Below are 12,225 nucleotides of genomic sequence, written 5' to 3'. Positions count from 1 at the left end.
TGGGTTGAATCCATACGACGACACGTCGGGCTGCTTTAAGTATCCCTCCACCACACTCGCTCTCCCCAAACCGAAGGAACGGCCAGACCAGACCCGGTTACAACGATAGTCACTGTCACGGCTGGAATTGTTTCTTCAGCCTGTTCCGATACTCACCGTCGCGGGTCGTGTTCATCCCAAGTCCGTCTTATATATATATATATATCTACACGATCTACGTCGGCCCGCTTGGCTCGTATCCTAGTTGACGATTTCATTGCAATTTCTGTTCTGGGCAAAGCAATCATAAAGGAGCATAAAGCACAGCGCACAAAATGCAACTGATCAAGTTGGTCGTCGCCGCTCTGCCGGCCCTGGCTCTTGTCGACACCAGCGCTGCACCAACAACGACATACACTTACACCAACACCATGACCATGGTCAAGACCATCACTCTCGCTCAAGTCCATACCGTTACCTCAACCTGGGACACCAACTCGACTACGACTACCTTTGCGCCTACTGGTGGGATGACGTCTTTCACACCCCCGGCTGCCACCACTGCACCAGCTCCTGCCACGAAAGGACCCGATAACGCTGCTGGTGTCCTCGATGCCAGCAAGGTCGCCTTTGCTGGTGTTGCTGGCATGTTGGTCGTTGCACTGATGTAAAATCAGGCTCGTGTATGATGGACCCCAAGGGGGACCAAGGGTTCAGGCATGAGAAAGACTCCGAGTTGGGTCAGTACACTCATTTTCGGCATTTTATTGTGGCAATCCCGCCATTTCGGTCGTCCATTTATTCCCTTTGTCAATTTTTGTTCAGCCATGGGCAATTATCAACTTCATCTACATGATGCACCATGATGATGACGACTTCACGGCCGCAGAGGAAGCGAATCATCGTTCGACTCTATGAAACATGTCTCGACTACTACGCACGCCCACAAATGGACATGACGCTCACTCTTGCTACGTTGATCAACAAGTTCTAGCCATTGCGCTCGTGACATGCGTACTCGCCATGTAGCAGCGCTGGCCAAAACTTGATCCCTCTTTGCCTTCCCCTTCGATGTTCAATTTCTTGCACCAGTCACAAGACACGCGCGCGTCGATTGCGCTGCGCTGGTAACTCAAGATTTCATTATATCTGGTTCTTGTGTGTGCTTGCTGGACGATTATATATTTTGTGCTACTTTATTGGCCACCTTTTCAACAAGTCTTCAGCTGGGCTGTTCACGGGGTGCGAGAAGCCCAGTGCCACGAGGACATGCCAATGACCAAGGATGACGGGAGCCAGGATGCTTCTTGGTTGCAGAAGGCTCCTCAAAAGCAATCTAATGTTGTGCTACTCTGCAGGCCGCCATCTGGTTTTTGTGTTTTTAATTCGATTCTATCGGTGATACCCTTTGTGCTCTGGAAAGGCATTTTTGGGCAATATGCTCGCAATGTCCAGGAGCTTTTTTTTTTCTTGATTATTTTGGAGGATTGTGAATAAGCATTCTGATTCACGCTTTAAATATTAAGCAATTATCCAGATGGAGAAGTAGTTTTGGCATATGACAGTTACTTTTTTAACGGAATCTATCGTATTACATATGCATCATTATGGTCCAACCAACGTGTTCTTGGAGTTGTAAATGTTTTTCAGAAGACCTCTGGACATGACCCATGTGCCCATGGAGAAGGATGCGCGTCTCTAGTAATGTGTCGGATGTAAAGGCCGTCGTCGTAAACTACCGTGGGGACGCGGGCGATATTCGTATTCATTTAATTCGATTGGCATTGCCACAGCAGCCTGTGATGTAGAAGCATAGCGTATGGGGGAGGATGGCGCAACGTTGAATGTTTAGCTGCGACAATGGGATCTCGGGGACATTTAAACAGCGTAACGGAAGCAAGGTTATGAGGATTGGGTCGCGCATTGAGACGACTGACTCGGAGAGGGCGACGTATTCGAAAGTCATTTGCATCTTGACTGCCGCTAAGACGTAGGGGGAGGGGAATGGACATGGGGTCACGCCGTTATTTAACACCAAGGCTCTTCACGTCACAGACGCTCATTCTGCTTCCTGCGGTAAAGGGCAAGTCTCGTTGTAAGAAACCACTTGTAGAATAGCTGAGCGAGGCGAATTGCAAGGGAAGCATCAAGTTGCGCTACCATCGAAGCGTGCCGACTACGAAATACTGACAGGGAGAGAATGCACGCAACACTCATAATAAAAGTAGCAATATTAAGACCTATCTATTCTGTTTGGGATACTAATCTAGTGGATGGTGTGTGCCCAGAGGGCAAGTTTAAACTCGACTCTGGCGGTGTCTACATCATGAGCGCCAGGCCAACAGCGGCAGCCAGGATGTGGAAACCGACTGCGCGCTTGGTGGAACCAGCGACCACGGGCGACGTGTTCTTGGGGTGTGTCGCGGATTTGACGCCGGCGGGACGCTGCTTGTCGCCGGAAGGGCTGGGGCCGGCGGAACTTGGCTTGTTGCCGGAGCCTGCCTTGTTGCCGGACTCGCCGGGACCTTGGTCGTGGCCGGCGTCGGCCTTGTTGCCGGGCTTGGCGGGATGCTCGTTGTGGCCGGCAGCTCCGTTGTGGCCGGACTTGTCGGGCTCTGGCTCGTGACTGGCACTGCTGCCGTTGCCAGGCTTTCCGGGGCCCTCGACATGTCCGCTGCCTGCTTTGTTGGCGGGGCTGCCAGAGTCCGCTGGCTTTCCGGAATTGCCGTGGTTCTCGGGTTTGCCTGAGCCGGAGCCGGGTGAGCCGGAGCCGGAGCCGGAGGGGCCGGAGCTCGGCGAGCCAGAACCATTTGAACCAGAACCAGGTGAACCAGAGCTGGGTGAACCAGAACCCTTTGAACCAGAGCCAGGCGAACCGGAGCTCGGTGAACCAGACCCGGGGGAGCCGGAGCTTGGCGAGCCAGAACCATTTGGACCAGAGCCAGGTGAACCGGAGCTCGGCGAGGCACCGGGAGCAGGCTTCACAGGCGCAGGAGCAACGCAATCACCGGTACAGCCAGGCTGGGCAGTGCAGTGGCCGTCGTCGCAAACCCACATCTTGTGGCAGTCTTCCCCGTGGCAAGCCTGGTGCTCACAGTGGCCGTTGCTACAAACCAGCTTCTTGTCGCACTCGTCGCCGTAGCAGGCCGCGGGCGTGCACTGGCCGTCCCAGCAGACAACCTTTTGGTTGCAGCGGTCGCCGCGGCACTTGGAGTACCTGCACTCGTCGTCCTTGCAGTGGACGAGCCTGTGCGGGCTGGACTCCGGGGACGCCTCGCACTGGTACCGGACGCCGTCAAAGACGACACGCGTGTGCTGGCACTCGTCGCAGCCGTGGCCGGAAACGCAGTAGTCGCCGTAGCAAGTGACGACCTTGTTGTGCCACTCTTCCGGGCCCGGCCGGGGGGTCACCGTGGCGATCCAGGTCTTGGTGGTCGTCTGGCCGACGGGGCAGTCTGTGACTACGGGCGGGCAGGACGTGACGGTGATGACTTGGGTGCTGGTCACGACCTTGAGCGCCGCGGTAGGGCGCTCATTCTTGCGCTCGTAGACGGAGAGGAGCAGACCTGCGGGAACGTCGCCGCGGCGAGCGAGTCTTGCTTTGCCACCACACACTTGGTTCTTGTTACCGGGGCAAGGCATGTCGCATTGAGCGTTGCTGACTTTGCCGTCACTTGGTTCGATCCTTTGGCCGCAGTAGCAGTCACTACGTGTTGTTAGTGATGAGTTCAATGTCCTGTTGCCTGTAAAAAAGGGGGGGTGTTGACTCACGTGTCGTAGACTCCAAAGAACGGCGAAGGGCAGCTCGAGGCGCACAGGTCCAAGCTCATGGCATTGCTCGAGGCAACCTTTTGAAAGGTGGGAAAGCCCCTGGAAGAAGCGAAGCACCCGAGAAGCTCGAAGGGACCGACTGTTGGCGGCTGGGGATTGCCCGCCGAAGTAGGGCGTGATGAAGTGTGCCCTGTTGAGGACGGCTGTCCGGGGGAAGCGGGCTGGGCGGAATGTCCGCCGGACGAGGAGGGCTTGACGAAGGATGGTCCATGTCCGCTGGACTGACTCTCAGACGAAGGCTCGGCAGAAGATGGTTTGGCTGACGGGGCCTGCTCGCTGCCAGGCTTGCCGGATGATGCTGCTACCTTTGATGGAACGCCCGATGCCAGCTCACTCAATACCGTGGGCTTGGATGGTGATGACTGAGAGGATGTAGCGTTTGACCATACCGGGGCACCTGAAGGAGCTGGGATATTGGATGACGCGGGCTTAGACGATGCCAGTTGAGACGTTGCATTTGACCAGACCGGCACACTTGAGCCAGCAGGGACATTGGATGATGCTGGCTTAGAAGGCGATTGCTGAGACGACGTGGCATTTGACCATACCGGGACACCCGAAGAAGCCGGGGCATTGGACGATGCCGGCCTGGAAGAAGCCGGGTGAGACGATGTAGCATTCGACCGGGCCGGCACGCTTGAAGAAACCGGGCCATTGGATGATGACGGCTTAGAAAGTGACGGCTGAGACGACGTGGAGTTTGACCAGACCGACACAACCGAAGAAGCTAGCACACCGGATGACGCCGACTTGGAGAGAGATGCTCGAGACGATGTGGCATTTACCCTTGCCGAGGCACTTGAAAACGAGGCACTGGACGAAACCGGAACGCTCGAGGACGCTGAAGCACGCGATGCCGACGAGCTGGATGAGACGATGGACGAGGCAGGAGCGCTCGACTTTGCTACGGCGCTCGAGGACGCTGCTTTGGATGACGCCGAGGCACTTGAGGATGAGGAAGCATTTGAAGAAGCCGGGATGCTGGAGGAGGCTCGGCTGCTTGAGGCAGATGAAGCACTTGACGCGGAAGCTCTGGAAGACGCCGAGGCCCCGGATGAGGCCGCAGAGCTGGCTGAAGACGCGGCACTGGAGGATGATGAACCAGACGAAGCCGGAGTATTCGACGATGCTGAGGCACTCGAAGACGCATGCGCACTTGAGGGCTGGACGCTGGACGCCGAAGCGCTGGAAGAAGCCGACGCTTTCGATGATGCAGAACCGGAGGAAGCCGCGGCACTTGAAGCTGAAGAGCTTGAGGCTACTGAAGTCTTTGAAGATGCCGATGTCTTTGATGATGCTGAAGCGCTTGAAGCTGAAGAGCTCGAGACTACTGAAGCCTTGGAGGATTCTGATGCCTTTGATGATGGCGATACGCTTGATGATGCTGAGGTGCTTGATGATACTGATGCCTTTGATGATGGCAATACGCTTGATGATACTGAAGCCTTTGAAGATGCTGATGCCTTTGATGACGCCGAGGCACTCGAAGCCGGTACACTTGAAGCTGACGCACTCGAGGCTACTGAAGCCTTTGACGATGCTGAAGCGCTTGAAGCTGAAGAGCTCGAGGCTACTGATGCTCTCGAAGATGCCGATGCCTTTGATGATGCCGATACACTCGAGGCCGATACACTCGAAGCCGATGCACTCGATACCGATGTCTTTGATGATGACGGTGCGCTTGATGATGCTACTGCACTTGATACTGATGAACTCGAAGACGCCGACGCTTTTGATGATGCCGAGGCACTCGAGGATCCTGGCACACTTGAGGACGCTACCGCACTTGAAGCCGATGCACTCGAAGCCGAAGAGCTCGAGGATGCCGACACACCCGAGGATGCTGATGCTGACGATGCACCCGCTTGTCTCTTGACAACCCGACTAGCACGACAAGCCAACGCAGCGTTTGCAGTCTTTCGGTCTCGGCAAGCCTGTATCTCGGCCGGCACTATCTCTTCCCTCCCCGAGACGTCGAGCCTCAAATCCTTGCCTGGCTTCCACACGGCAACAGCCTGGTAACAAGCGCCGTGAACATCTACACCAGAACACGGATTCTGTGCATTGTCCGCCGCCGTCACAGCGGCCGCGAGGGAGACGGTCCCCAAGAAGACGATGCCCCTCATGATAACTATCTAGGTATAACGAGTGAATGGGACAAGCAAAAACAAGGAGAGTACCGAGTCTCAAAAGGCTCTTGAGTCGACACCACTTCTCCGGCACACTTCCCAAGAGGACCAACTCTTAAATAACACAGGACCTGGTCCGAATCGCCATGAGCCTCAGTGGTCGATGCAGTTCCAGCAATGGGTCTTGATCCTTTCCGTGGCAACATCAGGCGACTATATGCTCCGGAGGAATGCTATCCCTCACATTAACTCTGGCCAGCATCGCGATAATACGAAGTACATACATGCGTATCCGAGAAGCCACAACTATTGCAGCGGGGACCTGTATGTACAAACATGTAGTACAACAGTGAATGGGGCAAGTGGACAAGGAATGAGATGATGGAGACTCGAGAGCTTGCCTGCTCAGCCGGGCGATATTGGCATCGGGCAAGTCCCTCGACGCCTGCTTTCAGAAGAGAAAGCTACCCATCATGGTGTGGGTTCGGAAATAATAGATGCTGTTATTGGGGGGGGCTTGCAAGGAAGAATGGCATTCATCTTTGGCGAGGAATGGAAGCGTGAGTCAAGAAGGCTCGGTTGAAGCAGGGCGTCGTGAGGTGATTTAAAATTCGATAGCTTTCTTTTCTCCACTCTGGCTGTGAGATGAGATGAGCAAGCACATTCAAAGGATACAGCATGGACAGAAGTTGGAACTGCCCGACAGCAAATACAACAAGTTGAAGGGAGGCGAGGCCGGCCCCCCTTCCCAAGTCGGAGAATATCATTGTGTTGCGGCCCGGAGCGAAACTGAACCAGACCATCCTGATTCATACACGTCTCAGAGCCACGCTTAAGCAGCGGAAAATAAAAACTTGGCGTGGAGAAAGCACGGTCATGAAAGAAGACTGCCCTGAGTCCCTGGCTGAAGCTTAGCATTCTTGTTGAGAGGTGCCTATGCTATATCACATCCCGGATATATACAGGGACGCGCGAATCTGAACAAGGGCGGTGGCTTGGCGTGGGACGCTCACTCTGCAGTCTGCACGATCTGAATCTAGAGTTGACGCCATTTACAAACCCATCTGTTGACTGACATGTTGCCTGCCCTGTCCCGGCGTTCCGCAAGGCTGTTATACATCATGGCAAGGAGTGTCTTGTTCAGAACAAGCTGTTTTCATGTATATTCAATGCCGTCTCTCGTTTACTACGCTCTTTGCATCTTTCCACCCGGGTGCCATGTGTACTATTCCCATCAGGGCAGCACAACAAGGGAGTCTTCCTTCAAATCCTGCATCTTGGCAAAATGGAAACTTGTTCACTTGGCCTACTAACTGGGTCGCCCGATTTGTCTGTGCCCCAGTCGCAATCACGTCAACGGTTTTGCTTTGCCGTTGAATGCTGGCATTGGAGCCGCAATTCGATTCGGTTCGCCCGTATCATGTACGTACGAGACACTCATTCAATGAGATGGCCGCCATCCCTGCCAAGCAAGAATGGGCAATTGGCTGGATGTTGAAACTGTCCCTCCCATAATACATGGGTCGCAAAAAGTCGACGATGGCTTGTCGTGCTTGAGGTCGGCGCTGCTCCGGGGCAAAAACACGCAGTCCTTACCCGTGGCTACAACCATCTAAGGCACTCATCTTTTTTAACGGTATTGTTTCCTGCTTGATAGGACCCGAGACTCCGCGACCGGGTGGGAACCTAGTCTCGCCCGCGAGTGTGTCTGTGAATCTGCCCGAGCCGTCAACGTGCGCGTAGATGGCGCTTCGGGCGACGCATTCCGAGCCAGCGGGCGCGAAAGCTGCGCACATCAGCGACCGACAGGGTGGTGCTCGTTATTACTAGTTCCAGTTATGACTAATGATGGCAAGTACATACATATATATGAGCGCGTCGGTATCGGCAGCAGAGTCGAGAATGCAAACGTCGTTGTCCCCATGGTTGAAGACGCTGGCCACAGAGCATCGGCGCGCACACATGTACAATTCCAGGGTGGCCCGCTCGGCATGCCAAGTCGTGGAATCTATGGTCTTTTCACCGGTATCATGCATGCCAGAATGTGGCTAATATCCTCGCAATCCCCGGGTGCTTTGTCGTTTCCGGTTCCAGGCTGTTATCGTCCTTAAGGGGAGGGAGGAACGGAACCGTCAGCTCTGCCGCGCCGTGTATAGTGACTTTTACCTAGTACGAGTTTGGCAGTTCTTTGGTTCGCTTTCGTAGAGTATGGAAGGCGTTGCCAAATCCACTCGTTCAATATTCTGTGTTATGAATGGTTCACTGAAGAGTCTGAAGTACTCTCCACCAAAGCCCCACTCTTACACACTGGGTATCCGAGAAAGTTATATTGTTTCCCCACGTCTCGCGAACCGTGGAAACTCTATCGGAGTAATTAGGCTTGGCTATGTGAGTCGCAGGCTTGTCAGGACTTTGGCTGGTCGGCAAACTAGCACTCTAGTTCGTGAGGAGGATGACGGGCGAAAACCGTAGCTTTTATTAGACAAAGTGTATGAAAGGATAAATTCCAGCATCTTGGGCATATTGGTCCTTGGGTAAGTTTGGTACAATGTACATGTACTTGGTTTATGTATGTATCCTGCCACTGAGTTGACTTACCCTGGAGGAGGGCAAAGTATCAGCTTGGCTAATACAAGGTCGAAAAGTGTGAAGACTAAACAAGAGAACGATTCATTGACTTGCAATGACCCCCGAAATGTCCGACATATATAGTTTTCCAAAAATTTGAATTGGGTTGTCAATCAGCATGTTATTCGCCCATTGGTCCCGCTTCAACTAACTGATCCATGGCCACCATGTCGAGTCGAGTCAAAATAACCCACCCTATACTGGCAGCCCACTTGGAAGAGGCAAATCATGTCAAGACATTATTTTTGTAGTTTCTATATATATATCTTCCGCCTAGTTTTAAAACTATATAGTCTACGTGAATATGTTTGGCATACTTGTCTGGCAAAAATACACACTCCTAGTATACCAAAACATACGGTGCGATGGCTAATTGCATGTTGGGTCAAATTACTTTTGCCTCCGACTGCATGTAAAAGTGTCACATGCACTCCTTCGTCCAAACCACAGGGCAGCACGTTCCTTACATGAATCTCGGCCATGAAGCTTGCCGTTCTTATTTGCCAAATGTACCACGGCAAAATGGAACCTGCCTGTGAATGTAGTCCGCCCAGGCAAGATATTTTGATAGGGAGCGTCCCCATCCGACTCGGCGGTACGCCATACAGCTGTCGCTCCTCCAACACTCTGACTTTATTTCGGTGAGATTGTGGTTGCTGATTCCGGCACACCACATCAGATGTCTGCGTCCGCAACGGCCAGGGTCTAGGGTAAGTCCACCCGCCACGCCAAGTCGATACCAGACTCACTTCGTTCCACGCCCCGAGATTTGGCGCGCCAGAGTCGGCAGGGTCAGGGTCAAGGTCAAGAGCGCGCCAAGCGGCAGCCTCGGCGAGTCTCGTGAGTCCTGCCCTGGATGCCCATTCCATCCCTGGAGCTGCGGCCCAAGTCGACATCGAGTCCATCGCTCGCGGCGAAATGCCAAGACCGCCGGAAGCCACGGTGTGGTTCCGGCAGAAACGCCGCCCAGGAGGCACCCAGCACCGGTCGACAAGGGGACTCCCTCTCGTTCGCTGCTCGCGGCTCTCCGCCAAGCGTCTCTCGTCCCAAAGTGGCAAGTCGTCATGCACAGACGGTTGTTGCGAGTTTCATTTCCGACCTGTTGCCGTCGCGGCGCGGCTCCTGGTCGTCGATGCCGAAGTCCTGAGGCGAGTGTCACGTGCGCTGCTCGTCGGCCAGCAAGAGACGTCCGGTTCTGCCGTCATGGGCTTTGCGGCTGCTTCCATCCTTGGTCATTGACGTCTGGTCCGTTGCTCGGGTTTGCTGCCGTGGCGACGTCGTGTCTCACGCGCACAAGTCTGCTGCGTGATCGCCGTGTCGTGCCTCTCTTTGCGTTGCCGCGATGCCTCACGAATTGGCAATCAACGGGGTCGGCATGGTATTATCCTGGTGGGAGTGTCTTGGCGGACTTGGCGGCGAGTACTACTAGTAGTACTAGTATGTACAGTATGTACGGCAAGGTTCAGCTCGAATCGCTCAAAGTTTGTTGTTGCGTCGGGAGAAATGAAGACGACCGGACATTTGCGCTGCTAGGCCGGCTTACGTGGCCGGCCTTGGGCTTCGACTCTTCGAGCGGCCGACAGGGATGCCTGCAGAGTTAAATGGCACTACGATATCCATTAATAAAACCTTGATTCGGACGTGTCGTCGTTTTCACTTGACAGGCCAGGTGAGACTTTTCGACGCGTGGTTTCGAACTACTCTAGTCTCTGGGGCTCGCTCGGCCTCGGATGATCGACAACCGATGATCGGGTTTGCTGCCACGCCGGAAAAAATATCCTCCAGTCGTCCCTTTCGTCTCCGTGGCTCCCGCAGGACTCGGTGTCGTCCCTTTTTTTTTTTTTGGCTCGTTGTCGCCTCCTTTGTTGCGATTTTATGCGCATGAAGCAGCGTCTTGGAAATCGACGACAAGACGACACCGTGTCCGGACGTACGATTCAACGGATCCGCAATAAAGTAGAATGACAACAATGCTGGGCAGGCACACACCATGTGTCCATGTCGGTGATTTGGGGTGTACCAGTTGACCTTTCCGAGCACGCGACACCAGCAGCTTGCCATCCCGGTACGGCGGCGCCTAGCCAAACTTACCGCCCGTCAAACCACACTGCCTTTTATGGGTGTAGAATTCGGCGTTGCATCAATGCAATCCGTATTTCAGACTAGTCTACGGAGTACTCTGTAGTCTCTTGGCGAATCGACTCTGTGCAGTCCCAACCCCAGATATCTTGCACTGGGGCACTTGTGAGACAAATACTACCTAGGCCCTTGGGCCGTCCCCAAGTGATGGCAGTCGTCCAAGGGATACATACCATTGAGCCGAAACCATTCCCTTGACGCCAAGCGACGCCGTTGTTGGAACTCGCCTGGCGTCCTCTTGCGATGCCGCACTGGACGGGCAGACAGGCCGCATTCCGGACCGACTCCAAAGTTGCAGCTTGCTTGGGCGCGACTGCAAAGAACATTCATTGATGGCATGTAACTTACAAGATACATTGGTTGGCCAGCTTCACCCTGTCGCCGAGACACCCATGCTAGCTTGGCAGGAGGCATGTCCCCAGCACCTGTGTAGGTCAGTACATAAGGTTATTTCTCCCATTGGATACCCTGGAGGCAGTTCCCCGACCGTGCTTAGCTACGGAGCCGAATCGGCAGCGAGATAAACGTTCTTGGCCGTCACACAAACGGGGGCTGATGACGTGTGCAGATGAAGGGACAAGATATTGGCCTCGGGGTGGACCTTGAGGCGTCGTTGTCGCATGTTCAGTTGCTGCATCGGGCCTGCCCTTGCACCTTGGACCCTGGACCTTGATGGATCTGGTGCCTCAGTCTCGTTTTTTCGCAGTGCCCGTTTGCTCTCCGTGGATGCTGGGCCGAGAGTTGCCAACACGGCTGGGGATCAAGACTCAATATCATGACCTGGCCCTTTTTCCCCATCCTCCCTCGGCCGTCCCCTTTTTGCTCCCGCACCCACGAGCCCTTCCTTGCCCGAGAGCCCGCCAGCACAGCGCCCGTGGGCGAGAGCCTTGGGCCCGTAGCATCCGGGTCGAGCGGCCAAAGATGGCTGACGCGGTGGCATGTGGCGGCCGCGAGCGTGGAAGAAGGTGCCGATTTCCGGTTTTTTCGTCTCCGCTCTCTTATTCCCTTGCTGGCTATTGGCGAGGCCTCGAGCCGTTGGCCAGATGGGGCAAGCGGAACGTCAGCCTCACCTGGTCTGGCCAACGCCCTGGTATTATCAGCTTCGCCGTGCGTCAAGAATAGCACACGATGGCCACGCAACGTCTGTCTGTTCTTGGCGCCCCAGCTACCTTTGGGCGTCTCGATACCGCCGTCAATCCCCTGTTGTCAGATGGCCTTCCTTGGCTGGCGGCGGCTACAGTCGTGCACTCGTATGGCCTTTTCGCCATCTGCCGCCTACTTCTTGCCCATGCCTCCTAGTTGTAAAGCGACATGTCACAAAGGACAGAGCAGAGTTCCCTGGCATTCAAAAGCCAGATGTGCTGTAAAAACCAGGGGCCAGGACGCAGCGCCCAACTGGGAATCCGTCTCCCATGGAAGGGAAGGCCCTGGTTGTAGTAGAGTTCGCAACAACAAATGCATGGTTCTCGAGAAGCCCACACATATCCGTTATGGAGCCCCGGGGCTCGCCAAGAAGTGA

The 12,225-nt window shown here is 54.7% G+C and overlaps 4 protein-coding genes across 4 annotated transcripts; 3 read left to right on the top strand and 1 right to left on the bottom strand.

The window, feature by feature from the left end:
- Nucleotides 1-314: 314 nt before the first annotated feature.
- Nucleotides 315-650, top strand: MAA_01578 (uncharacterized protein; the record flags this gene model as incomplete). The annotated part of the gene is made up of 1 exon (XM_007819576.1): nucleotides 315-650. One exon carries the CDS (start codon nucleotides 315-317, stop codon nucleotides 648-650), a length of 336 nt encoding a protein of 111 aa, XP_007817767.1.
- A 1,648-nt stretch (nucleotides 651-2,298) lies between these two features.
- MAA_01579 (Carbohydrate-binding WSC) lies at nucleotides 2,299-4,303 on the bottom strand (the record flags this gene model as incomplete). The annotated part of the gene is made up of 3 exons (XM_007819577.1): nucleotides 2,299-3,685; nucleotides 3,751-4,238; nucleotides 4,286-4,303. 3 exons carry the CDS (start codon nucleotides 4,301-4,303, stop codon nucleotides 2,299-2,301), a joined length of 1,893 nt encoding a protein of 630 aa, XP_007817768.1.
- Nucleotides 4,304-4,390: 87 nt separating this feature from the next.
- Nucleotides 4,391-5,832, top strand: MAA_01580 (uncharacterized protein; the record flags this gene model as incomplete). The annotated part of the gene is made up of 2 exons (XM_007819578.1): nucleotides 4,391-4,412; nucleotides 4,499-5,832. The coding sequence occupies 2 exons, from the start codon at nucleotides 4,391-4,393 to the stop codon at nucleotides 5,830-5,832; spliced, it is 1,356 nt and encodes a 451-aa protein (XP_007817769.1).
- Nucleotides 5,833-9,089: 3,257 nt separating this feature from the next.
- MAA_11533 (uncharacterized protein) lies at nucleotides 9,090-9,806 on the top strand (the record flags this gene model as incomplete). The annotated part of the gene is made up of 3 exons (XM_011413528.1): nucleotides 9,090-9,162; nucleotides 9,247-9,277; nucleotides 9,335-9,806. The coding sequence occupies 3 exons, from the start codon at nucleotides 9,090-9,092 to the stop codon at nucleotides 9,804-9,806; spliced, it is 576 nt and encodes a 191-aa protein (XP_011411830.1).
- Between the last annotated feature and the right edge of the window lie 2,419 nt (nucleotides 9,807-12,225).

The sequence above is a fragment of the Metarhizium robertsii genome (genome assembly GCF_000187425.2).
Source record: "Metarhizium robertsii ARSEF 23 chromosome Unknown MAA_Scf_9, whole genome shotgun sequence".
NCBI classification, from domain to species: Eukaryota; Fungi; Ascomycota; class Sordariomycetes; order Hypocreales; family Clavicipitaceae; genus Metarhizium; species Metarhizium robertsii.
Note: the sequence above shows the minus strand (reverse complement) of the source record. Positions and strands in the feature narration are given on the sequence as shown.